Source organism: Rhinolophus ferrumequinum, chromosome 8 (assembly GCF_004115265.2).
Source record: "Rhinolophus ferrumequinum isolate MPI-CBG mRhiFer1 chromosome 8, mRhiFer1_v1.p, whole genome shotgun sequence".
Lineage (NCBI taxonomy): Eukaryota > Metazoa > Chordata > Mammalia > Chiroptera > Rhinolophidae > Rhinolophus > Rhinolophus ferrumequinum.
Genome location: NC_046291.1, coordinates 29,884,141 through 29,910,848, shown reverse-complemented (window position 1 = coordinate 29,910,848; position 26,708 = coordinate 29,884,141). Strand labels below are relative to the sequence as shown.

Genomic DNA, 26,708 nt, shown 5'->3' with positions numbered 1-26,708 from the left:
TGGCAGCCGAGCAAACACAAGGGAAACTAGTGTGATTTGCAAAATCACATCGTTCCTAACCCTACCTCCAGCCCTAGAAGCAATTCTGAGGAAAGAAATCAACAAAAGCCTTAGAATTCTTACTAATATCTTCTAATTTAGAAAGATGTAAACTGACGAAGTAAGAAGAAAGACCTGACTCCTCTAACATTTCCCTACTGGACGTCAGCAGAGACGGAAAGGCTTCCAGATGGTACAACTTCACCTTTTCCCCAGTCATCTCCTAACGTCACCTAGACCTTCAACCTAGAAGAGTCAGATCCAAAAGGGCATCAGGGCATTTTAATAAAATTTACAGAGACTCATTTTGCTCTCCACATTGGTCCCTGTGGGCCACTGTAGAAGGGCTAGGCGAGCAGTGTATTCAGCCAAGTGGACATTACTCTTATGATATACCATAATATCAATCAAATAAGAGAATGTAAGTGACTGAACCAGATTCTTTGAATCCCCTACGCCCTTTATGGCTTGGCTGCCACATCGAGGGTATTCAAAGCGGGCCAACTTGGGGTTGTCATTAGTGGAAAAAAAAGAAGCATTGTGCCCATGAATGGTCAAGGTGGAACCTCAAATTTTCAAAACAAATATCTAACCCTCCATTCCCTTTGTCCTGATCATTACCCAGGGAGCAGCTGAAAGGAAATTTTCTGTTTCTGGGAAGAGCTTCAATCAGTGACCAAACTGCCTTAGTCTAAGGAATATGGACCTGGAGGAGGTGAGAACGGTGCAGTCAGAAGTCTTTTTAAGTCTTTTTTTTTCTTTTTTAGTAGAATGTTCCAGTGGTCACCACCACCAGATAGATGTATGAGGATGGTGGGGACCATGAAACGCCCATCAAATACCTTGACTACTAGCCCGTTTGTTAGGGGCTTTTGCACACCATTTGTAGACTGCAAATGACCCAGGAAGCCAAGGACATGATGAAGGATATTTTCAAGGACTACAACAGCATAGCTGGAGTCCTCTGCTTGGACTGAAAGTAATACCATAACCTGAAAAAAGTGTCAACCAATTACCTGCAAAAGGGGCCCAAAGTCCAGTGTTAGGAGCAGGTGGGATATCCGCACTGCAGACTCTCTCACAGCAAGTGAAATGGGTCAACTTTTGGCAGGAGTCAAGTCTGGCATGCAGCGGTAGCCTCTGCCTCAGAAACTTCCCCAAAATTGACTTCTTTATTTTGCGCCCAGCTATGATGGTGGATGTGCTGTTGTGTCCAGTATAATGATAAATCTAGGCAGCCAAGGTGACAAGCTAGGGAGTAGAGAGGCTCAACCAGCAGCCTGATTCCAGGCAGTCTCATTGAGAACACGCCCTTCCTGTGTGCATCTACATAAGGGACCCAGACGCTTACTTTGGTAGCAGCAATTTGGTTCTATAGTTTGCAGCCCCAAAGAGGAGTGTCTTCAATCTGCCAGTTTGTAGTTTTCCAAATGGCAAACTAAGTAGCTAGGCCATTGGTTATAGCCCAAAAGTAAGTAAAAATACAACAAGGTTCTTCAGGTGGAGTATTGGCTCACATTCTACCCAACTGAGTGGAATAACCATGTCCATTTTTGGTTCTGCATAGCTGGCCCTTAGGCTGAACAGCCGTAATAGCCTAGTTGTTGATAAACAGCTAAACCATCAGTGAACCTGACCCAGTTATTTAGGGGCATTTCTGTGAACGCAGGGCTCCACTGAGCCAGTGGTTTTGCTTCAGGTGGCAAAATGGAGGATAAGGTTTTGCCAAAACCAGTAGCTGCCATGTTTTTGTGCAAAACCAAAATAATACCAGGACCAGGTCAGATGCACCCCTGAACACACTAACAACATTTGGCCAGCAAAGCCCACTTAGAGCATGTTGATTTACAAATTAGCTGATATTCAGAAGTAAGTAGAATGCCCAAGTGAGTCTCCTACACCCAAAGATTTCAAAAATAGCCTGGGCCTCCTTGTATGTGGTGGGTGGCCCAAGAGACAGCATTTTCTCTTTGACGGCTAAGGGATTTGGGTGCTGTGAATCTGCCCATACAGTCCCAAGAAAATTCCTTTGGCGAGCAGGCCCTTGAATTTGTCAGGGTTTATCAACCACTCCTGTTGGTAGAGGTGTGATAACACCACAGCGAGGGCTGCTGAGACCGAGGCTTTTGATTCACCAACCAACAGGACGTCATTTATGCATTTAGACAGCAGAGGGTGGAGGCGCTCATGGAAATCCCGATCCAACCACCTGTGGCAAAGGGCAAGGACTTCTTGACACGTGGCAGTGCCCGAAATGGGAGAATTCCCTCTGACACTTGTAGTATTTACAGTCTAAGCACACAACACATCAGTTTTGTTACACATAGAGAGCTAGAACAACAGTACACTGAACCAGCAGAGAAGGTCCTACCCATAAGGTCACTTTAACGTTTTCTTCCCCACTGCAAGTTGTGCCCAAATCCCACCAGTGGATTTCAGCTATTTTTTCCCCTACTGTAACACAGACTAACCTACATGTTCGGAGCTATAACAGCTATAACAGCCATCAGGAGGTTATTTCCAGAATGGGAGCACAGGGCAAGCAAGGTGAGAGGGAGGCTAGCTGGTGAGGGACACCTGGAATAGTAGAAAGGTTTTGTTTCTATTGGGCCCCTCATCTCAGGGTGGGAACCCCTCTTCCCTTGTGCACCTCCCTGCTTCCAGAGTGCAACCCGCCTCAGGAGCGCCTCTCCTTCTGGCACATGCTACTATGGCTCCACCATAGCGTCTTTGGTGCCTATAGCCAACAGCTCGTTGCCTTCACCTCCCAGAAGTTCCCCCAGCATACTGGGTGTTTTCCTGAAAGCAGCTGAGGTCACTCCTTTCTTTCCCATCCCCTCCCCTACTCCCAGAGGGGAGTGAACCAACCAACAAACCACAGTTCGCATGGTTTGTTTTAATCCTGTCTCTCACCAGTCAGTCTTTAAATAGTTATTATCAGGTAGGACAAGTGGAAGACAATTACCACGCATCCCCTCCCCGCCATCACCACCATGTGGGTGAGAGCATTTGCTACTGAAAGCCAAAACAGTATCACCTTTCCCAACCCCGCCTGTAAGGGCCCTTTCTCCTGCCTTCCCCAGAAAGTCATGTCTCGTCAGCAACCCATTCCCACTGCCAAAACCATCAGGAACTGTACGGGTTCTAGGATGTTATCCTACTTACAAACTATGCAGTTATCCTGCCACAGTTACATGGATGGCAGCAGAAGACTCCTGGGTCAGAGACAGAAGACTTCATTATTTTCAGCAAAAGCTCCCTTTAGCCACTGATTTTCTTCAGGGGGCAGAAGGAGGGATAAGGTTTCCCCTAAAGGGTAATTGCCACCTTGTAAAGCTAGGATACTGCCGGGGTTAGGCAGTCTGTGTTCTTAAATACGCCATTTCCATTTGGAAAGCTCATTGGGCCCTTTCTCCCTTTTACTTGCCGAGCTCAATTTTCTATTCCCAAAATGGGAATAACGAGCCTAAGAGTCACCAGGCCTCAGGTAAGGAGTTCACTGAGCTCAGACTATGTACTCAAAGTAATAACTGCTCTCCCAAAGGGGATACCTGGTAGCTGTGTCAGAGGGGAACAAGTCCAAAACCCCACGAAGGGTCTTCAGGCAGAGGTTCCAATCAGCACAGAGATTTGTAGCTCAAAAGAGTTATTAGGATTGTAGGGCCTCAAAGGTAGTGTATCACAGCTTGTGGACAGATTCTAACTCAGCTTGTTGGCATGGGCTCCACTGAAGGGATGCCAATCTGTAGATTATAAAGGACTAAGGAGCCTGCCCAAATGAGGCACATACTGTTTCCCACACTCAGAGTCGGACAAGGTTCTGGGCCTCCTTTTATGGAGTTGGTAGAAGCGGGCAAAAATACAACAATTTTTCTTTGACTGCCAGAAGCCATGAACATTACGAATCTGCCCAGATAGTCCCAATGAAGTTTACCCGGTAAGCAGGCCCCTGAATTTTGTCAGGGTTTATTAGTCACTTCTGCTGGTGGAGGTGTGATAAGACCACATTCAAGGCTGTTGAGACTAAGGCTTTTGACTTGCTAACCAATAGGATGTCATCTATATAGTGAAAGCTACGGACATCAGAGGGTAGAAGCACTCCTGCTAAATAAATCCTGACCCACCCACTGGTGACAAATGGCAGGTGAGTAGGTACCTCTGGGGGAGTACTAAAATCATATGGAGACTGATCTTGATCCACAGGTGTCAGTAGTATAACAAAGGTGTGTTGGCAATGTCCAAGACAGCACACCAAGTGCCATCAGTCTGTATAACGGATTCAGTTGTCACAGTATCTGGAACAGCTGGGATATGGAAGCAACAACTGGATTCTGTTGGTGCTAATCCACGATAAATCTCCAACTCCATTAGCAAATTTCGCTGGGATGTTGTACTGCGATAACGCATCTCTTACTTCCCCTGCTGCCTTTAAGTCCTTAATGAAGGCTGTGATTGCCCTTTGTCCTCCCCGGGTTCTACAGTGTTTCTGTTAGACCACCTGGGAGGGCACAGGGAGACAAGCTGGGTAGTGATTTACATTCCCCACCAGTCTTTCTCTACATGTGGCTCTTCCAATCCTTCTGGTACTTGCGGGATGGAGATGGGCAAGTCCATAACACAGTAATTCCTACTACACATTCAGATGTAGAAACAACAGGACATTCAATTGAGCTAAACAGCCCCACCCAGGAGGTTACGTGAGTGCCCTTCTGCATTGTGAACCTTGCCTAAACCCCATACGCTGAATCGAAGTGACTTTTCCTTCCACCAGTCTGGGTAAGATGGAGACTTGGGCACCCGTATGCAGCAGAGCCATAGAAGATTGGGTCCCTTCCCTCCCTGAAATTCCCCAGCATATCTGAATGGCTGTATAGAGCCTTCTGGCCCCTTTAGGGACAAGGAGAACTTGGCTCCACCTCCAATCATGCTTCTGTAAGCAGCTGAGATTAGGATAGGGGAATGGAGGTGTCATAGGGTGAAGAAGGGGAAAGCAACTCCACGCCGCTTAACAGGACTTCACATTTACTTTCAATTTTGAGTGGTGTAGCAGCAATTCATGGCTCAATCCAAGGAACTTCCGTTATTGCTGGTCTTCTCAACACTCTCTATCAGGCACCAGGTCTTCATAGCTGACACGATCTATTCATCGCTGGGAATACCTGGACTCAGCAGCCACAGCTGCACTGCTTTCTGGATAGGGCCAGGAGGTTTGGGTGTCCACAGAGGATTTAAATTTGGTTCGCACAGCAGTAAGCTACTGTGTGGAGTCCACTTCAATCCAGGGCAGCTGCTGTCCCATTACCATGATGACATCTCATAAATTCTTGCCTGGTTTCAACATAAGGGCTAGAAGAGTTTTCCAGGGCAAGATGACTGTAAGAATTTATCTGTATTTCTTTGGATCAGTTTCTCATTTCCTAGGGGATCACCTTCATCAGTATTGTGTACCCAATTCAGGGCTGTAAGAGCTTGAATACTAGTCAATGCCTATATATGGTTTCCCATAAAAGTTCGTCTGTTCCAGGGAAATCTGCCCAAGAGGGCCCAAACTACCTTATAGCTGCCAGAACCCACTACAATAAAACTCAGATCTTTTACTGTTGTTTTGGAATGGATATAAGATTGTCACTATATACTGCTGGAGTAGTCGGCCACAAGATTGCCCAGCTGTTGCCACCTTTCCTTTATATGTCTTACACACTGTGTACCCTCACCTTCCAAGCAAACCAGCCAAAGTTCTAATGATTCCCTCGGTTTCTGTCCATAGCCGTCACGTGTTCCCATCCTGTCATCCTCAGTGTAGGCATGCAGCTCTTCGTATAACTGTTGTCAGAGAGCAGTCTTCTGCCCACTCAGGACAGATCTTAGCACTAATCATTACAATGGGACAGACTGAGATGGATCATCAGATTGGCAAGGACATCTCCCCACCTGGAGGAAAATTAGCAACAACCAGGGCACTATTCGCACAGCTGTTTTTGAAAGTACTTCCCTACACTTGGCTTGCAATTACCTCTCCAATGCCCCCCATTGACAAGCATTAAAGTGGAGAATTACTTATGGCCTGATTGAGCATATAATTTGGTTACTACTAATTCTCATGGGCTTCCCCTAAATCCAATTGGTCAGACCACACGTCCTTGTCCTTCGTCTTTCAGAAAGCCGTGTCTGTCAGCATCCCATCTTATCACCAAAGTTGTCAAGAGCGTACCCTACCTGGAAGCTAACAAGTTAGCTTGCCACCTTTTCATGGATGCTGATAGAAGACATGAGTCAGAGACAAAGGACAATTTATTACTAGGAGCAATCACAGTAGCCAGAGCATAATCATTTTTATATCAGTTCCTCAGGCCCTAATTCCCACAAAATGATGCAAAGAGGGCTAGAAAAGAATTGCACGTGCAATGGATTACATTACAGGAAAGGAATCCCGCACTTCTCACAAGATTTGCAGAGATGTGAGAGAACCGTAGACCATTGTCTCCAACAATATGGAAAGATTTATGTAACAATGTTCACTACATATTAACTATTAATACTGATCATTTCTGGGTGGTGGTATTATAGGCTCATTCGTGCATTTTTGGGGGAATTGCTTGAATTTTTGTAATAAGCATGCATCATTTTCAACTCTGTACTTTAAAAAATGCATTATGAACATTCAGGTCAAGATGATAATTTGAGTTTTTACAAAGTCTTTGTGAAATGAGCAGAGAGATATAAAAATAGAGGAAAATCTGTATGCATACTAGAAAACTTAGAAGATTATTAGTTAGAATTGGGGCAGGACTTAGAATTTCTCTAAAATGTTTCAATGAAAGAGGCTTTACGATAAATGAAGTGTGTTTATGGATAAAGAACCAATAAGGGATGTTGACGGCAACAGTGAGAAGATGTTACCACCCCAGCCAGAGCCACTGGACTCGTGCAGGTGGGGCCCCCACGAGTAGGTGTAGATGTGAGGGAAAATCCATTGCCAGAATTGGCACCAAAGCAGGAAAACAGTAGGATAGAAAACCCCAACCTTTCTCCTCTTTCTTTCCTCAGTGTCTTCCGGTGCCTGCCATTTGCTGGACCTAACTAGAAGTCAGCTAGAAAGAGAGTCTGGTGAGGCAGTCCAGAGAGGCAGCATCTTGTGGCAAAAAAACAGGACAAAGAAACGTGGAGAGCAGATAGGGGTGGGGACAGGATGGAAAATAATGAGCATAGGTACTATCCACGGTCCAAAAATATCTCTATAAGATATAGTCAAGAAGTAAACAGATTTAAGGGCTAACCAATCAACCTGTAAGTTATGATATTCAAATAAAAACCTGACTTGGAAGAAAGTGAACAGAATCCTTTGCAATTCAATGGAAACACACATTTCTCCAAGCTCATGGCACCAGCAAATCAGTCTCCAGTGCCCAGCTAAGTAAAGGAGTGCTGTGCCAATGAACATGGAAACACTCGGAAAATTCAGTGATATTCCGTGGTAGGTATTGCTTCAGGCTGTATATATATTTTTTTCCTTGTTTCTTACAGGCAAATGAAATCCTAATGCAGCAACATTAAAATTATTTGTCTGGTGCCAAAAGATTTAAATGAACAATCTCTGATAAACTCCATCTCAGATACCAACGGACAAATACACCTTCCAGAGAAAAGTATGAGCCAAGAGAAAAATGATCAGAATTTTTTAAAGTATCTATTTGAAAAGAAGATCTATGTTGATCAACTGGAAAAGTCCCCTTTACTCCAAAAATCACGGAAACTATTTACCTCAATTTTATAGTCTTAATTAGTTGAAAAGATTCATTACATCTATGAAAAGAAAACATGGATTAGAAAAACTTTCAGGTGAAAAAAAATAATTGAATTAAAGGCATAATGGATAAAATAATTGTAAGGTGCATTTCACTTGCGTGACTGGGTTGGGTTGATTCAAAGTGCAGAGTTAGCAACGATAGAGTTTGGGAGATTATGGCATATCTCCCGTCTGTCCATCAGTGATTATTCAAGGATTTAAATTTCATAAATGGAATTCATAGCTCAGTGAAGGCAATTCAATTCAAATGGGTGAACAGAAGATTAGTGATATCACATGTACCACTTCCTGCCTTCTTTAATCTTCGTATCCTGCAGGCACTAGAGGCTTTAAACTCAAAGACTCATACATAATCAGAGCCTTTATCTCTACTCTTTATGAAACGTGGGATTCATCTGCTGCCTTATCCCTTATATTTGCTATGCTGAAGCTAGATGGTTCATTGACCTTAAGAGTACTAAAATAATTTGCATTTCCTACGACCAGGTGATTTTCATTAATATATACAATGAGGTCCAAGAGTTACAATATATTCAGAGATTCTAAAAAAATCACAGTACCCTGCAGTATTTTTAACGAATTCAACAAATATTTATTGAGTGCCTGTCATGGACTTATCACTATTCTAAATGGTAAGATACTGTGGTGAGGAAGACTAAATCATTACCATCCAGAACTTAAAGCGGGAATGACAGACAATAAACAACTAAGCAACCAGGTAATAATACATGGAAAAAAGTAACGGATAGGGTAGGGTGGGTGAGCAGATAATTATTTTACATAGAGTGGTCAGTGCAGCCCCTTCTAAAGAGATAACAGCTGAGTAGAGACCTGAGTGATGTGAATGAATGAACTTTGGGAAGATCTGGGGGAAGAGCATCCCATCAGAGATTAATTATGGCACTACTGCTAATTGATTACACAATAACCAAGACCCATACTACTTTGTTACTGACAGAACCTGAATTTTGCTCATACGTAACAGCAATGTATGCAGTACAAAATGGTACAAAATGATAAATCATTATTGGCAATCCCATTCATTTTGCCAGATAGTTTTCCCATTCTCCTTTGAAGCTAGAGGTAGTCTTGTGACCTAAATCTGTTCAATGCGACACAAAAGCTACTGGGGGGGGGAAGGGTGGGTTATTGGGTAAATTTCTGTTTCTTTGTAAAAATAAAAGGGGGCAAGTGCAAAAGAAATACTTGCCTGTCCTCCTCCCACATTCTTTTGTCTGCCTTGATCTATACATGATGCCCAGGACGGAAGCAACATCTTGTGATCATGAAGACACAAGCATGAGCATGAAAAGAGGAAAAATAAGAAAGAGTCAGGTTCCTGGGTCCTTGATGGCACTGTTAAGTCACCGGACCAATGCCCCAAATCCTCATCTCATGACTTCACTGGTCAGTGCCCAATGGCATTGCCAGTAAAATGTGGTTTCAAAGTCAAGATCACAGGGTGTGGCTGTAAGAACTAAGACCGCCAAAGGATTTAAGTTGGTGTCTCACAGACCAAGTCAGTTGGAAAACAAAATATTCTAAGTAACTTAGGGTGGCCTCTTGGATCTTCTTTGCTCAACAGAATAGCTCCTAAGATTTTTAAGGATATGCTACAGAACCTTGACTATCAGCCAAGGGTAAATAGGGGCCTGACTTGAAGACATTTAAAGGTGTAACATTTGGCTGAGGTCATAATTTGATACCTAGGATGCACATAAAATCTTTAAGATAATCATAGCATCTTGGACTGAAAGGAACAGAGAAAATTTAAAATGAAAAGAGGGTCTGAACTCTCAACTTTCTAGAGACAAGACACGGACTACAAAGCTACTCGGCTACAAATATGAGCTCTTTCTTATGAAGAAAAGAATTATTCAGAGGGTAAAGACAAGCCCCAAGGGCAGAGCCAGGAGCTTCAGTTACTATGGCCCACTGACTGTTATACGCTTCACTTTCCCCTTCCTCCACCTTCGCAATATTCTAGTTTTCCTGTTCCTGACTCACAGGAGGAGACAGATAACTGGTATCTTAATTCACAGGGCTTAAAATTGAGAGAAATCATACTCAAGAAGCCTCATTCACCTGGATCTGATTTAGATGTTGAAATTCTGTACCTGAAGCCTAAGCCTGATGCAATAATAGCATGAGACTAAGGATCTTGGAAGTGGAGTAAGTATATTTTACATGTGAGAGGGACATGAATTACTCGGAGCTAGAGATAGTTTATCTGTGGTGATTGATCTCCAACTATGACCCCCGATGAATACCACCTTCCGAGATTTATGCCCTTATGCAGTCCCTCCCATATTAAACCAGGGCTGACCCTAAGATTTGCTTTAACTAACAGAATGTGGCAGAAGTGACTCTGTGCTAGTCTGAAGCCTAAGTCTTAAGAGTACCTGAAGCTTCTGCTTGTGTATATTGGAAGTCCCGAGCTGCCACATAAGAAGCTCAGCTGTCCTCCTAGAAAGACTGCATCGGGAGGCCACATAAAGAGGAGGAATAGAGAGGGAGAGGCATAATCCCTACGTCTAAGATTACAAGGAGGGAGGGAGGGAGGGAGGGAGGAAAAGTAGGAGGGAAAGAGGGACAGAGAGAAGGAAAGAGAGAGAGATATCAAATCAGACGTCCATACATCCCAACTGAGGCCAAACTTACAGCTGTTCCCATCAAGGTGTAAGACATATAAGTGAGCTATCATGAGTGTTCCAGCCAAACAGAGTTCCTACATGACTACAGGATGAGCCAACATCAAGTAGAGCAAAACAACTGCCCAGTTAAGCAGTCAGTCCACAGAATCTTGGGAGATAATAAAATGGTTATTTTAAGCCACTAAGTTTTGGAGTGGTTTGTTATTCAGCAATAAATAACTCAATTATCAAATGAAAACTAAATATTTTGGAAGAAATTAAAGAAATTAATAATAATAATAATAATAATAATAATAATAATAATAATTTAACTTAAAGAAATTAAAAGGCAAACTACAAGCTATGAAAAAATATGTGCCATGAATATACAAGTGGTTGATATCCTTACAATAAAAGAGCTCATTATAAAACCTAAACATCACAAAGTACTCAACAGAAAAAATGGACAAAGGACATGATCTGTCTACTTGTAGGGGAAATCAAAATGGCTAGTGACATGAAAAAGTTTCAGCCATTATTTAAAAGACCATTAATACTCAAATACCACTGGTAGGATGCAAAGTGATACAATCTTTCTGGACAGCAATCTATCAACATACAATTTCTATGAATATATGAGGAGATAACCACAGATCCAAATAAATAGTTAAGTAAAAAGATACGAATTTTAAACTTAATGTCCAACAATATGGAAACTGTTTAAAAGAATCATTGAATATCCATATTTGAACGTATTCTGCATCTTGTAAATTTTTGAGAAAATTCAGTTAACATGCTTATAATATAATGTTTTAAAAAGCACAATACAAAATTATATATATATATGTTTTATCTAAGTTTTTAAAAATAAATAAAAGGTATATATATATTTGCATAGCAAAGACTAAAAGGAAATGAAATTGTTAAATGAGACAGTAGAATTATAACTACTTTTATCTTTCCTTTTATACTTCTATTTTCTAAATGTTCTATAACAACTGTATTACTTTCACATTCAGTTAAAAACAAGAATGTTACTCTTTTTCAGTTACATTGGTTAGGTTATTGATCTATGTAATTAAGAATAATTCCCCAACTAGAGGTATTTAATAAAATTGTATCTTTTGAAATTTGGAAGGGAATTTAGAAATGACCTAGTATGATCCACCATTCAATAGATAAGGAAATAGGCCTAGAGATTTAGGTGCTCACACTTGTTGAAGTATTATATTTAAAGGCAGAGCCTGACTTAGCACTCAGACTGTTTACCCACTGACCAGTACATATTTTTACATTGCTTTATGAGCTACCTATAATAGTAATTCCAATAAGATGTAAAGACCTAAATAGAATAAGTCATTTTGAGAAAGGCTTTACCCTGGTGTACCTTTAAATTTACATTCAGATAATTCTTATTTTAAACTATAAAATTATTTACAACAGGGAGAGCATATGCTATTTCCTATTATATAATGATTTTATTAAAAATTTCCACTGAAATAACTTTCCAGGCTTTTAAATTTCCTTTGAATTTACATTTTGTTATTGTAGTTACACTTTCAGCTGACTTTTACACCAACCTATGAGACTAGTTTGTATTACCGATATCTCTGACCACTTTGCTTTTCGTTTAAGAGTTTTTCCCCCTTACTTAATGATTATAATTAGGGCAGGAATGTTTAATGCACTTAGATACGCTTCCACTTAGAAACATTTGAATGCATTTTCAATTTATTTGTATTTAATTTATTTTTTTTAAGTGAATTATTTTGTTTTCCTAGTCTTATACTTCTAGTATGAGGGTAGATACTTTAGTTCAAGGTCTTCCTTTGAATCTTGGCTTTGAAAGCTACCTTTTGATTTTGAATCCGGGGAAACTAAGCTTGTGCTCTTCCTTCTAGCTAAGCTTAGACTGTTAATTGGCCACCTAATTTCTGTTGGAGAGGAATCTAAGTTTCTCCTCTTTATCCCACCTGGATTTATAGGGATACTTTTCAACATTACCTCTGATGAAGGTCGGTCTGTCTTTAAAAGGTTTGGATAGCTAGCTTTTAACTTTGGTTCTGGTTGAAAAAGTATATTACTCATTTTTCTGTTTGTTACGACTTCTGACTGGCATTCCTCTAAAGGTGGTATTTCATTCTCTTCTGTTACCATCAGGCTAGGAATCTTGATTAATGGAGCATCTGTTTGTTCTGTTGATTCATCACTTTTAGGAGCAACAACATTTATATTATCTTGGTTCGACTGATTCAGAGTTGGTAGAGTCAGGCCTTTCTTATCATCATTATCCAGTAACTAGAAAATATATCAATAAAACAAACTACCAATTAATCATTACTGACTAGACAATATTTAAAACTGACAAAACTCGACTTGAAATCATTTATACCCTTATCCTTTATCATAAGTTACCATCGATATTTCTAAATTATTACATTACTTATTTAAAAGGTAAGGGGTGGCTGGATGGCTCAGTTGGTTAGAGTGCGAGCTCTCAACAACAAGGTTGCCGGTTCGATTCCCGCATGGGATGGTGAGCTGCGCCCCTTGCAACTAAGGGTTGAAAACAGCAACTGGACTTGAAGCTGAGCTGTGCCCTCTACAACTAGATTGAAGGACGACTTGGAGCTGATGCGCCCTGGAGAAACAGACTGTTCCCCAATATTCTCCAATTAAAAAAAAAAGAGTTAAGAAATTCTCTGCTTGCCTAAAACCATGGATTATAGAATATTATTTATAAAAATGATCATACTACTTTATAAATCCGTGGTTCTCATATATTTAGATTTTATAAATCAGCAACATCTCAAAATAGAAAATTGAGGGGTTATTGTTATATTATCACCATTACATCATAAAATAAAGGATATTTTAATAGCAAAATAGTACATGTCATAAAAAACACAACTATATCACAAAGGAAATTCTAATAGCAAAATAGTACAAAGAATAGTATCATATAACAAAGGACAGCCTGTTAAGCTAAATAAGTTTAGCTGTATGGAAAATTCTCTATAGTGTCTTTTTCTTCTCTCTCCTTGGACTGGGGAAAATAGTACATGCTGGTATTTGGGAGCCACTGACCCAAGGATGGAAATCATTAAATCCTATTTGTCAGGTAATATAGAAAAATATTTTATTCTTTATTGGTTTAAATAGGGATCTACCACTTTATGAAATGAATAACTTGTAAAATCAGATAAAAACAAATACTATAATGTGAACTCTACTTTTTATTTATTTCTATTACAAACTACAGATTATTATTCCATATAGAATAAGTGAAGAACATGGTTCGGTCTGTGGCATCCAATTCTAAGATCACTGTGCAAAACTCTATGCTTTTTTTTTTTTAACTTGTTTCCCTCTTCTCTTAGTTAACACTTTTGTCCTCTACCTTCACATGTATTTTTAAATGTTACTACTTTATGCTGAAAATTCCCCTTTAAGAGTATAATTTTACTTAAATAAATCATGCAATTGTACAGATATTGCCATACAAAAATAACAATGATAACCTGAATAACTGCTTGAGTACTTTTTTCTTTCCACCTATAAATATTTCTCCATTTACAAATATTTCATTCCTTTATAAAATGGTAACTATTAGAAGTTCTCTTCCAAGTTCCCTTACCTCACTTGGAATAGTTTCAGCTTCCTCCTTTGTAAGAAAGATATCTGTCAATAAATGAATAGAAGTATTTTATTATATATAAAACAATAAACACATTATTTATATGTATGTACACGAATAAAATATTATTATAGTTTTTCTCACCAAGAACAAAGAACAATTTAAGTCAAAGCAGCTAGTCAAACGTAAACACTATTTAGCAAAGACAGACTGATGAGTCTCTGGGAAGATGGGGAGTGGTAAATCCACAAGTGTGGAAATAAAATGAAAACATAAGTGGTAAGATTTCAGATCCATTGATATAAAACATAAAAACAAGTATACAGTATTTTTACTAAAATAAGAGGAAATAAAACAAATCCCAGATGGTCAGTGATAGGGTTGGGATTAGAAAAAGAGACTAAAGTTTATGTAACCAGTGAAAAAAGGACAATTCAAGAGAGATTGACTGAAGCACTTGTAAAATATCCCTAGAAGTATAAAGAATACATACTTAGCAAGTAGAAAAGAAAAACCTAAAAAGGAGACAGAGGGAGTAAAGAATTGAGATACAAAGAAATGCATAAGTGTAGTAAAAAAATTTATATGGTAACCATTAGCTGCATGACTGTGGTCAGCTCATTTTTCTGAGCCTTGATTTTATGTAAAATCAAGGATAATGATTTTGTAAATCATTATGTAAAATAGGATATGTAAAATAGGATAATGATAGCTTATCTTATAGATATGATACAAGTATATATAAGATGTGAACGGCAACATGGTTAAATGCTTGAGTTCTTGGGTCAAACAGGTTCAAATTCAACCTCTATCATTTAATGGCTGTGTGACTTCTGATTGGTTTGATCCTCAGTTTTTTCATCTGTAAAAATGTGGATTAATAATAATAATGCCCTCAATTGATTACTGTGAGGGCTGATTTATATAACCCCAGCAAAGTGCCTAGGACACTGTGATCAATAAATGTTAACTATAACTATAGGAAGCTTTAGAAATACCAAAATGAAAGAAGTTACTAGATGATCCAATGGAACTTGAACTCTCTGGATAAGTGAAAAAACGTAAATTAAAAAAAGGAAAAGATGGTCACCACCAGTGAAAGAGGTTAACCTCCTATCTTAAACAGTGATATTGAAGAGGGAAATGTGATTCCCCTATACCTAAAACTTGAATGTTTCAGGTGAAGAGTGGGCTAAAGATGCAATAGCTCTGCTAGGCTGGTTGATTCTCAGAGGTTAGGAAACAAATATATCAAAGCCTGTGGTAGCCAGGGAAGTAGAAAAGTAAACTGTGGTAAAAGTCTTATCACAATAAATCATTATTCCATACCTTTAGAATCCAAGATTTTAAAGATATAGTATTATACATCTATCTGAACTTACTTTCTAAATGAATCTTTCAACAGAGAAATTTTTTTAAAGATTGCATGAACAGCTGCTAATTTAATTTCCTGTCTCTCTCTCCTCCCCCTTCACACACACACACACACACACACACACACACACACACACACACACCCTCTACATAAAAGAAACCAAATAGCTCTACATAACAATGTTTAACAAAAACACCTTTTCATAGATCATGGTTAAGATTTAACTTTTTTCTTGTCCTTAAAGGAGTAAAGGAACATTTAAAAATAACTCTGAATTAGGTCTAAGTCTTTTCTTTGAAGTGTTATAAAATAAATACTATATTCCAAAACTGTAACAAAATGCATCCTTAACCAAAAATGAAATCCACTTAAAGCAAATGACTAATTTTCTGTTTGTTATATGACCACCCTGTTTTCAGTTATCTTAATAATGAATACAAAAATAAATTAGTTTATTAACCTGATGTTATAATATCTTCAGGCTTCTCTTCAAATTGGCTTTCAAGTACCTCGTTGGTATGACTTCCCTAGAAGTAAAAGAATAAAAAAATAAAGAAATATATTGGAGAAATGTTTAAAGAACTAAAACATTTTTCTCTGCCTTCATAACGTCTAATACATTTTTCTTTTAATTTATAGAAGACAAGAAGGATACGGGTTTATGAGAAAAGCAAACCAAATAGCTCTATTTTAAAGAAAGGTACACCTTGGCTAGGAGTTGAATTTCCAGGGAGAGGATATCCTAGAATTGATAGGGTATTTGAATGATGAATGTACAAGAGGAAAAGATTACCAGATAAATAACGTAATGTAACTTCAAGGAGTATAAAAGGATATCCCCAGGAAACAGATTACTTTTTTATTGGAATATGTTATGGCCTATGAGTTAAAAAATGATGTGGCTTTTTACAAAATTCCAAGAAGAATTATAATAAGGTAGAGTGATTACTGGCTCTTGTAAAATACTGATCTTTCAATAAGAACCCAAAGTCCACAGTCACTTTAATGAAGAACCCACAAAATTTACCCTAAACTACCAATTCTGTATTAGTAAATGTTAATCAGTTTATGCTATAGCAGCACAACTTGGCCCAATTATTGCAGAGGCATTGAAAATCATTAATATATCAATATAACTACCATTTCAAGGCTGTGATCTTAGTCAATGTTTTGCCTACCTACTGAAATCCATGTGAATCCTTTATTGCCAGGTCAATATGTATAGGTTAGATTGCATTTCTAAATATTTAAACCTTACTTGTATATCTGATTAGGGTCTAGTATCTAAAATATACAAAGAACTCTTATAACTCAACAATAAAAATACAAATAACCCAATTAAAGAATCATCAAAGGATTTGAATGAACATTTATCCAAAGAAGATATACAAATGGCCAGTAAGCACATGAAAAGATGCTCACATCATTAGTCATTAGAGAAATGCAACTCAAAACCACTTCAAACCCACTAGGATGGCTATTTAAAAAAAAAAAAAAAAAGAACAAGTGGTAGAGAAGATGTGGAACCCTTATACATTGCTGGTTGAACGTAAAATTGTGCAGCTGCTGTGGAAAACAATTTGGCAATTACTGAAAAAGTTAAACAGGGAATTATTATATGATCCAGCAATTCCACTCCTAGGTATCTACCTCTCAAAATTAAAAACATGCTCACATAAAAACCCGCACATGACTGTTCACAGCATTATTCATAACAAGTACAAAGTGAAAACAACCCAAATGTCTATCAGCTGATGAATGGATGAATAAAATGTGGTATTATCTATACAATGGAATATTATTTGGCAGTAAAACCAATGAAGCCTTGATACATGCTATATCAAGGATGACTCTTGGAAATATTATGTGAAGTGAAAGAAGCAAGTCACAAAGGACCATATATTGCATGATTTCATTTATATTAAATGTCTAGAAAAAGCAAATTTATAGAGACAAAAAGTAGATTCATTGTTGACTAGGGCCAGGGCGGAATGGGGATTTGGAGGGTATAGCCTAAAGGCTGTGGGGTTTCTTTTGGGGGTAATGAGAATGTTCTAAACTGATTGTAGCAATGGGCACACTACTCTGAATACACTCAGACCCACTGACTTGAACACTTTAAATGGGTAAATTGTATGGTACATAAATTATATCTCAACAAAGCTGTTAAAAACTAAATCTTACAAATTATTAACCAATATTTATTGAATGTCACATTATCAAAATAGTAAAATGTGTGAGCCACCAAAACGTTTTATATATCCAGAACATAAGTAATATCTGATCATCATTTTTAATTACTATAATCTTTTTTTAATAAAAAGCATTCAAAGGTATATATGGGAGAATGTATTATGCTAATTACCTTAGTTTGATTATATTCCAATTTGGGGTTAAGAATTCCTTCTAAATATGTAGCTTTTTCTCCCCATGTACTCAGATCTCTATATTCTTTTTTCATTTTTACCAGCCTGAACAAAGAAATCATAGAGTTATAGTTTAAAAAAGCAAGTGACATATGACTGTATATGGTAGATTCACAAAGGAATACATACAGTATGATTCATTTTTACAAGTTCTAAAAGAGAAAAACCAACATATACTGCTTAAGGATACAGTCAAAGGAAAAGGAATGATTACATCAAAAAGTTGAGGAGAGGGATGTAATCTTATAAGGACACACAAAACACATTTCTAATATTGGTGACACTGTATTTCCTAACCTGAATTATAAATATCTAGGCAATTGTCTTATCTTTATTTAAGCTGTACATACATGTTTTAGAAATTATTCAATATATATTAGTCTCATTATAAAAACTATATATACGTATTTTATAAATTATTCAATATACATATGATATCTTCTATAGTAAAACAAATGAAAAAATAGGAATTTAGCTTCTAATCCAAGAAAAAAAGCTTCTAATCCAAAAGGCTTTAATAATCTAAATAAGAAGAAGTAAATGGAAAAGAGGGAATGTTTCCCAATTCATTTCATGAGGACACTATGACCTTGGTATAAAACCCTAACAAGAACATTACAAAAAAAGGAAAACTAGTATAATCTCATTCAAAAACACAGATGCAAATGTTACAAATAACAGAATTTTAGTATAAAAAATCCAGTATTATACAGATAATATACCATGAACAAATTTATCCTAGGAATATAAGGATATTTTGACATTAACATTAGCAAACATAATTCAAATACAATTTAATTGATTTAAAGAGAAAAAGCATTTGGCAAAATCCAACATCCATTCATGATTAAAATAAAAAACTCTTAGAAAACTAGGAACAGAATGAAAGAATTTACTGAAGCTGGTATAGGATGGTATCTACCAAAAATCCTATGTAAATAATGTTCTTGATTGTTAATGTTCTTGACTGTTAAAAGCATTGTCTTGAAAGAGCATAAATAAAACAAAGATATCCACCCTTGCCATTTATATCACACATTGACCAGGGCTTCTAGCTATCATAATAAGACGAAAAACAAAAACAAAATTAAACAGTGAAAATTAGGAATAAAGAAACAAAATTGTTATTTATAGATGATATAATTGTTTAAATAAATTCCCCCAAAGGTAAGTTATTATAAACATGAAAGTTTAGCCAAAGAGGGAAATTCTAAGCAGATGATGGCAGCAGGGGTAGCATAGTTTTTGAATCTTCCCAAATATCTACATAAAAATATTCAGAGTATCTAGGTAGCAAACCCAAAAACGTACGGGCAACATTTACAACAAAATCATGTGACAAGGTATCCCTGTGAACCCCAAAACATACATAGGACCTTCATAATATCAATGTATATATGGGAGAAATCAACTGGTATAACAGGGGCACCTGTTAAATCTGAGAATTAGAGAACCCCAAGTAGCCCACAGGTAGTCACAGGATAGCACAGCTCGCCAATTTAAGAATAGCAGTTGAAACTGGGCGGGTTTTGCTCAGTCAAAAAGTGGGTGAATACAAAGGATTCATGGTAAGAACTAAAAGGACTGAAGCAGTGTAACCACTGTGTGTGCTCAAAGCTGACCAGCCAGGTCTCTATTCTCATAGAGAGCCCCAGAAAATCTTAGAAATCAAGTCATTATTTTTTAAACACCAAATGAAAACATCAGAAATGGGAGCTCTGTGAAGACAGGAAAGCTTTCTAAACCAAGGCTTCTATAAAAAACTCGGGAAAATAATTTCACATAAGGCTGAGCAACGGAGAACTACCAGGGCCAAATTCCAAAGCAGTTATAAGAATAAAGAGAATAAGGAGCAGAATAACATCCCTAGATTATGAAAGCATAGAAGAAAGATACATGTGAGCCAGTGAGCAGAGGAGGAAGACGATTCAGTGGAACTCATTCTGCTACGAAGAAGGGGGTCACGGTGCTGTTACGCAACAGAAAGCAGAGCAGCAACCACTGCTGTCAATATGAGCCAGACAAGTCAAAGTTCTGCAGGTGGAGCTTGGGGAGACACTCAGTTTGAATGTAGAACTAATTATAAGAATGCAGTTGTGTTTTATTAAGCCAAGAAATGAAAGAAATTTGTGGATTCTAGTCCAAGACAGTGAGAAGGCTCCTGAACTCACCTCCTCCCATGGACACACCAAATCTACAGCTTAAAAGGGACAATCCCCTGAAAGAAATCCAGAAACTAGCTAAGCAACGCCTATACATTGGGCAAATGAGAAAATACCAACATTAAAAAGGGTAGGAAAGATTGAGACACACTCTACCATAAACTTCACCCCTGACACAGCACCACACAATTGGGAAAGAACTCCCAACCCCCAGCATCTCCCTGAGGAGAAAAAGGTTTAGATCGCCTGAAATTTCATCAAGACTAGGAGAGGTGGTTATTTTATCTAAGGCTCAGAAACCAACATAGAGTCAAGAAAAATGATTAAAGAGAAGAATAAGTTCCAAACAAAACAACAAAATAAAAATAACAGAACTTAATTAAACAAAGATAAGTGATTTACCTGATAAAGAGTTCAAAATAATGGTCATAAAGATGCTCCTAGAGGTCAGGAGAAAAATGCATGAACAAAGAGAGAATTTCAAAAGAGATGAAAATATAAGAAAGTACCAAACAGAAATCACAGAACTAAAGAATACAATAACTGAACTGAAGAATTCAATAGAGTCGTTCAAGTGTAGACTAGGTGATGCAGAATAAAGGATCAGTGAATGCAAAGATGGGACAGTGGAATTCATCCAACTGGAGCAAAAAGAAAAAAAATGAAAAAGAGCAAAGATAGCTTTAGTGACTTATGGGTCACCAACAAGCTGACAAATATATGCATTATAGGAGAATACGAAAAGAAAAGGGCAGAAAACTTATTCAAAGAAACAATAGCTGAAAACTTCCATACCCTATGGAAACAGACACCCAAATCCAGGAAGCCCAGGAATAAGATTAATCCAAAAGACCCATACTGAACACATTATAATTAAATTGTCAAAAATGAAAGACAAGGAGAGAATCTTAAAAGCAGAAGGAAAAAAACAACTTGTTACATGTAAGAAAGACACCATAACACTATCAGCAGATTTTTCAGCAGAAACTTTGCAGGCCAGAAGAAAGTAGTATGAAATATTCAAGTGCTAAAAGAAAAATGACTGCCAACCAAGAATACTCTACCTGGAAGTTGTACTTCAGAGTTGAAGGAGAGAGAAAGAGACTTTCAGAGAAGCAAAAGCTGAAAGAGTTCATCACCACTAGATTGGCCTTTCAAGAAATGTTAAAGGGATTTCTTCAAGCTGAAAGGAAAGGATGCTAATAAGTAACATCAAAACATATGCAAGTATAAATCTCACTGGTAAAGATAAATATATATTTAAATTCATAATACTCTAATGTAATGGTGGTGGGTGAATCACTTACAACTCTAGTGGATTAATCACTTATAATTCTAGTATGAAGGTTAAAATACAAAAAATATTAAAAGTACTACAACTACAATAACTTGTTACTGGATACACAAGGTAAAAAAGATGCAAACTATCACATCAAAAATATAAAATGGTGGTGGGAAAGTAAAAATGTAGAGCTTTAGTATGCATTCAAAGTTAAGTTGTTATCAGCTTAAAACAGACTGTTATAAGATGTTTTAGGTAAGCCTCATGGTAACCAGAAAGAAAAACCTATAGTAGATACACAAAAGATAAAGAGAAAGGAATCTAAGCACATTACTACAGAAAAATCATTAAACCACAAAGGAAGGGAGCAAGAGAAGAAGAAAGGAACAAAAAAATTATACGACAGCTAGAAAGAAAATTAACAAAATGGCAATAGTATGTCCATACCTATAAATAATTACTCTAAATGTAAATAGACTAAATTCTCCAATCAAAACACATAGAGTGACTGAATAAATTTTAAAGGAAAAAAACAACTAAGACCCAAATACATGCTGCCTACAATAGACACACTTCAGCTTTAAGGATACACATAGACTGAAAGGGAAGCTATGGAAAAAGATACTCTATGCAAATGAAAACCAAGAGAAAGAGAAGAAGCTATACCTATATCAGACAATATAGACTTTAAGCCAAAAACTGTAATAAGAGATAAAGAAGGTCATTATATAATGCCAAAGAGGTCAATCCAACAAGAGCATATAACATTTATAAATACTTATGTATACAACATAGGAGCACCTAAGTATATAAAGCAAACATCAACAGATATGAAGGAAGAAATAAACAGCAAAACAATATAACAGTAGGGAACTTTAATACCCCACTTTGAACAATGGTTAGATTACCCAAACAAAATCAATAAGGAAACATTGGACCTCACCTACACATTAGATCCAATTAACATAACAGACATTTGCAGAACATTCCATCAAACAGTAACAGAATACACACTCTTCTCAAACGCACATGCAACATTTTCCAAGATAGATCATATGTTAGGCCACAATACAAGTCAACAAATTTAAGAAGACTGAAATGATATTAAGCATCTTTTCTGTCCACAGTGGTATAAAACTAGAAATTAATTCTAAGAGGAAAGTGGAATTTCACAAATATGTATAGATTAAACAGCATGCTACTGAATAACCAGTGAGTCAAAGAAGCACTCAAAAGAAAAATCAAAAAATATACTGAGACAAACAAATATGGAAATAAAACCTACTTTCTCCTGTGAAAGAATTTCAATCTAAAATGGAACTCAAGGATATAACATGGAAAATCTCATGCATGTGCCCGCAGAAAAACAAAATTTAAGGACTGAAAATTCATTTTCCATAAATTATCAGCAAACTAAAAATATTAGAATTCTCTTAAATCATAGAGAATTGGTCAGGGGTTGCCTCACATCAACCTTGGGAAATTTTCCTTATGGTTTCCAGATCATGAAGAAGAAATGACCCACGTCAAGTTGGTCTTGCAAAATAAACTGAATTGAGCTTTGTTTGTATGACTGGCTATTGGTTTTGTCAGCTCGGCGAATTTTCAAAGTTAGTATCCATTTATTTTTTATTTTAAGACTCCAACTGAACTTTCCCCTCTTTACATTCCCTGTCCATAAATACAGCCTACCGCAAGCCCTCAATGGACTCATCTGTAGCTTGCTACAATTTACATGTCCTTAATTATAATTCCTCTGCTATTCCTGAATAAACTCATCTTTTTGACAACTTTGAGATTGCCCCAGTTTACCTCTTTATTTAGGTTGACACTACTTTATAAATGAGTTCTCACCTCTTTTCTTGCCATAGCACTGACTTTTTAAAACAAACACCTACATATGATAAGCAAAACTCAGGAATAGCCTCTGCGCCCATGAAATATCACGCTGATGAAGGTTTCTGGACCACTACCAAGTCCATGTCTCAAAGGAAAACATTAATATATAAATAACACATATATAAGATTTAAAAATCTTGTTTGTTTTTCACCTTTCCCGAGGTGGCTGTTGAAGTTTCGTCAGTCTCACGAGAGGCGTCTGGCTGCACTGGGACACTGAATTTGGCATCCCAACAGGGACGTTCAGGTCCGGGGATAAGAATGCTGGGTATTCTATTTGCTGTGGTACAATCACATTTCTGCAAAATGGTAGTAACATTAAATATTGAAATTATACTTCTAAAACTGGGGGTCCCTATCACTTTAGAATCGTTCTTTTTTGTATTGTAAGTTCACCTCTCCACCTTGGACTACCAAAGGAGAGAACTAGGAAAGAAGACAGAAGTCAGAAATCCTGAGAGAACTACTCTTTCGAGTACTCTTACTACTAAGATCATGGGCAGCAGGGCTGGGAAAGGAGAGAAGAACCTGAAATCCTAACGTGCTTGGCCCAGATCTCTCTCCCAATCTCTACCTGAGGCCCAGTCAAGTTGACACATGAAATTATCAAAAGTCCAGTCTTTGTCAACTCGGCACCCATAAACATCTCCTTAAAACATATTTAATCTCCAAATGGAAATAATAAGGTCATAATTCCACCTAACATGACACAAGTATCCTACATGCAACGAAAAGCTCACTAGCCCCTTCCTCCAGAATAGGACTAAAGTCGTTGGGTGATGTTCACTCTCCTCCTAGATATTCCAAAACTTAAATACTATGATGTAAGGTTAACAATACTTGAATATTATGATATATAGTCAATATATCTTATGTTACAGAAGGAGGAAAGAGAGGGAAGAAAATATACTTGCGACATATACATGTATATATGTATGTATGTACATATGTATGTGTGTATATGTGTATATATATAATGTATGTATGTATATGTCTCTCTCTCTCCCTCCATATATATATATATATACACACATATATATATGTATATATGTATATACATATATATATAATTTTTTTCCCCCAAATCACTTGGTAAATGGGCCAGAGTAGCACATCCAAATGAGAATGTCACCTCCAAAATCCAGAGGCACACTAGGTACTGTGCCTCTTTTTTTGGTTTAGGAGGGGCCAGATCCAATTTACTCTTCACCTTAGCAGGAATATTTTGACAAGTTCATATCTCTAGGTCCCTAAAATTTCACTGAGGTAAAAGGCCCCTGAATGTTTTCAGCCTTATTTCCCACCCTCTGACATGCAAATTTCTTACCAGTAAGTCTGGAGTAGTTGCTACTTCTAGTTCACTTGGTCCAAACAGCATCATGTCATCACTATAAAGGACCACTGTGACATGTTGTACAAGGGAAAGACGAGAGGATTCCTATGAACTAAATTATGACACAGGGCTGGGGAGATACCCCTCAAGTAGAATAGTGAAGGTGTGTTGCTGGCCTTACCAGAAGACAACAAACTGCTTCTGACAGTATTTTTTAACAAGTATGGAGGAAAAAAGCACTTGTCAGGTCAATAGTTGTATACGAGGTTCCAGGACATGTGTTAATTTGCTCAAGCAATTAAACCACACCTGGCATGGCAGCTGCAAATGGAGTCAGCATCTGGTTAAACTTACAATAATCTACTGTCATTCTCCAAGATCCATCTGTTTTCTCCGCAAGCAAAGAAGCAAGTTGAATTGGGATGTGATGGGGATCACTACCCCTGCACCGTTCAAGTCCTTGATGACGACATTAATCTCTGTAAGCCCAGGAATGTGTCGCTTTTGGTTTACTATTTTCCTTGGTAGAGGTAGCTCTAGTGGTTTCCATTTGGCCTTTTCCACCATAATATCCCTGATTCCACAGGTCAGGAAAGCAGTGTAGGGGTTCACCAACTGCTGAGTAAGTCTATTCCAAGTATGCACTCTGGAATTGGGGAAATATCCACAGGTGGTTCAGAGACCCATTGGGTCCACTGTGGGATACATCAGAGTTAAAACTCCATTGATAACCTGACCTCCATAAGCCCCTACTCTGACTGGTCAACAACAGTGACGTTTTGGGTCTTCTGAAATTAGTGTCAGTTCAGAGCCAGTGTCTAGTAGTGTCTGAAAGCTTGGATTACTTCTTTTTCTCTAATGTACAATTATCCTGGTAAAGTGCTACAGTTCCCTTTGGGGGAAAGCCGGGAGAAAGATTAACATTATAAATTTCTGGCAGTGTGCCAGGGTTTCTCCTCAAGGGGACCAGGCCTCCCCTTCATTCAAGCTATAAACTGGCTCAAACTAGGAACTGACTGAGAAGCTGTGACTGTTTTTATGATTCAGGTTAGACTTTGGTTCACTTGACCTAGAACTTTGCTGCTTATACAGGTCGAGTAAGAATTTAGTATGCTTCCTACGTATTTTATTTCTAGGAACATCATGAGCAACTAGCCAGTATCATGGATCTGTGTGCCAGGCTATGCGAATTGCTGCTTTGACTCTGTTGTCCATCACAGTAACCACTCCCAGCTTGCCTTTGGTGGTTGAGTGCCATCACATGGCCCCTGACACTTCAGCATCCAATTACTCCCAATTCATTTAGGTTTCCCAGTTCAGTAGTTGCAGTTCCCACTGTAAGATATGTTTTACAGAGATGAGCGATCACAAAGCTCTTCAAGGATGGGGCTCCCCTCACAAATTTATTTCTCACAGTCATGGTGAAAGGTATATCTTCTGGAGCCTCCCAGAGTCAGTGAATAGGTCTCAAATGACAAATCCACTCTAACACCAATGATCTCCCTAAACCTTTGAATCCCTTCCTCTATGTTAAATCAAGGCAGGTCTAGCATTTCCCAGTCACTCACAGTGGGCCATCTTTTGGTCCACGTTTGAGCCAAAAACCAAACAAACAGAGTCATTTCCAACTCCCTAAGCTGTAACATTAAAGGCAGAATCTCTGCCTAATGAGCCCGTATCAATAAATTTTGTGTGATCCAAAATTTATGTTCCTTGCACCATTATTGCCACCCCATGCATGTTCCCAGGATTTCTGTCTATAAATTAGAAGACTCAAGTAGTTCTTTTTGGAGTGTAGCTTACCTCCTCCTGGGTCACACTTTGTACCTCACCTTTAGGGGCCTGCTGGGACCTGAGTCTGATGATAGGCCTAGAAGCAAAGAGGGATGGTGGGGGTGGATCCTGAGGAGGAGAATCAGCATGTCTCGCATGACAACTGCCTCAGAGGAGGCTATTCCTATTTCCTCAAGCAATGCAGGGTTAATCCTCGCAGAGAGAGGTGGAAAGGCCACTACCCCTGGAAATGGTGATGTCATTTTTGCTGGTTGTAGAGAGGTCTCTTCCAGTGTGGGCTGAGAGGTCACTTCCACTGGCAAAGAAGACACATCAGAATTT

General features: G+C 38.0%; 1 protein-coding gene across 1 annotated transcript in view; it reads right to left on the bottom strand.

Annotated features, from left to right (window-relative positions):
* Positions 1-26,708, bottom strand: part of C2CD6 (C2 calcium dependent domain containing 6) — a 98,079-nt gene that overhangs the window by 34,308 nt on the left and 37,063 nt on the right. Inside the window, exons 9-13 of the mRNA XM_033111458.1 lie at positions 23,413-23,559; positions 17,857-17,962; positions 15,952-16,018; positions 14,117-14,160; positions 12,484-12,777 (exon numbers count right to left, since the gene is read on the bottom strand). Coding sequence (XP_032967349.1) covers positions 12,484-12,777; positions 14,117-14,160; positions 15,952-16,018; positions 17,857-17,962; positions 23,413-23,559 — 658 coding nt within the window. The remainder of the gene's footprint in view (positions 1-12,483; positions 12,778-14,116; positions 14,161-15,951; positions 16,019-17,856; positions 17,963-23,412; positions 23,560-26,708) is intronic.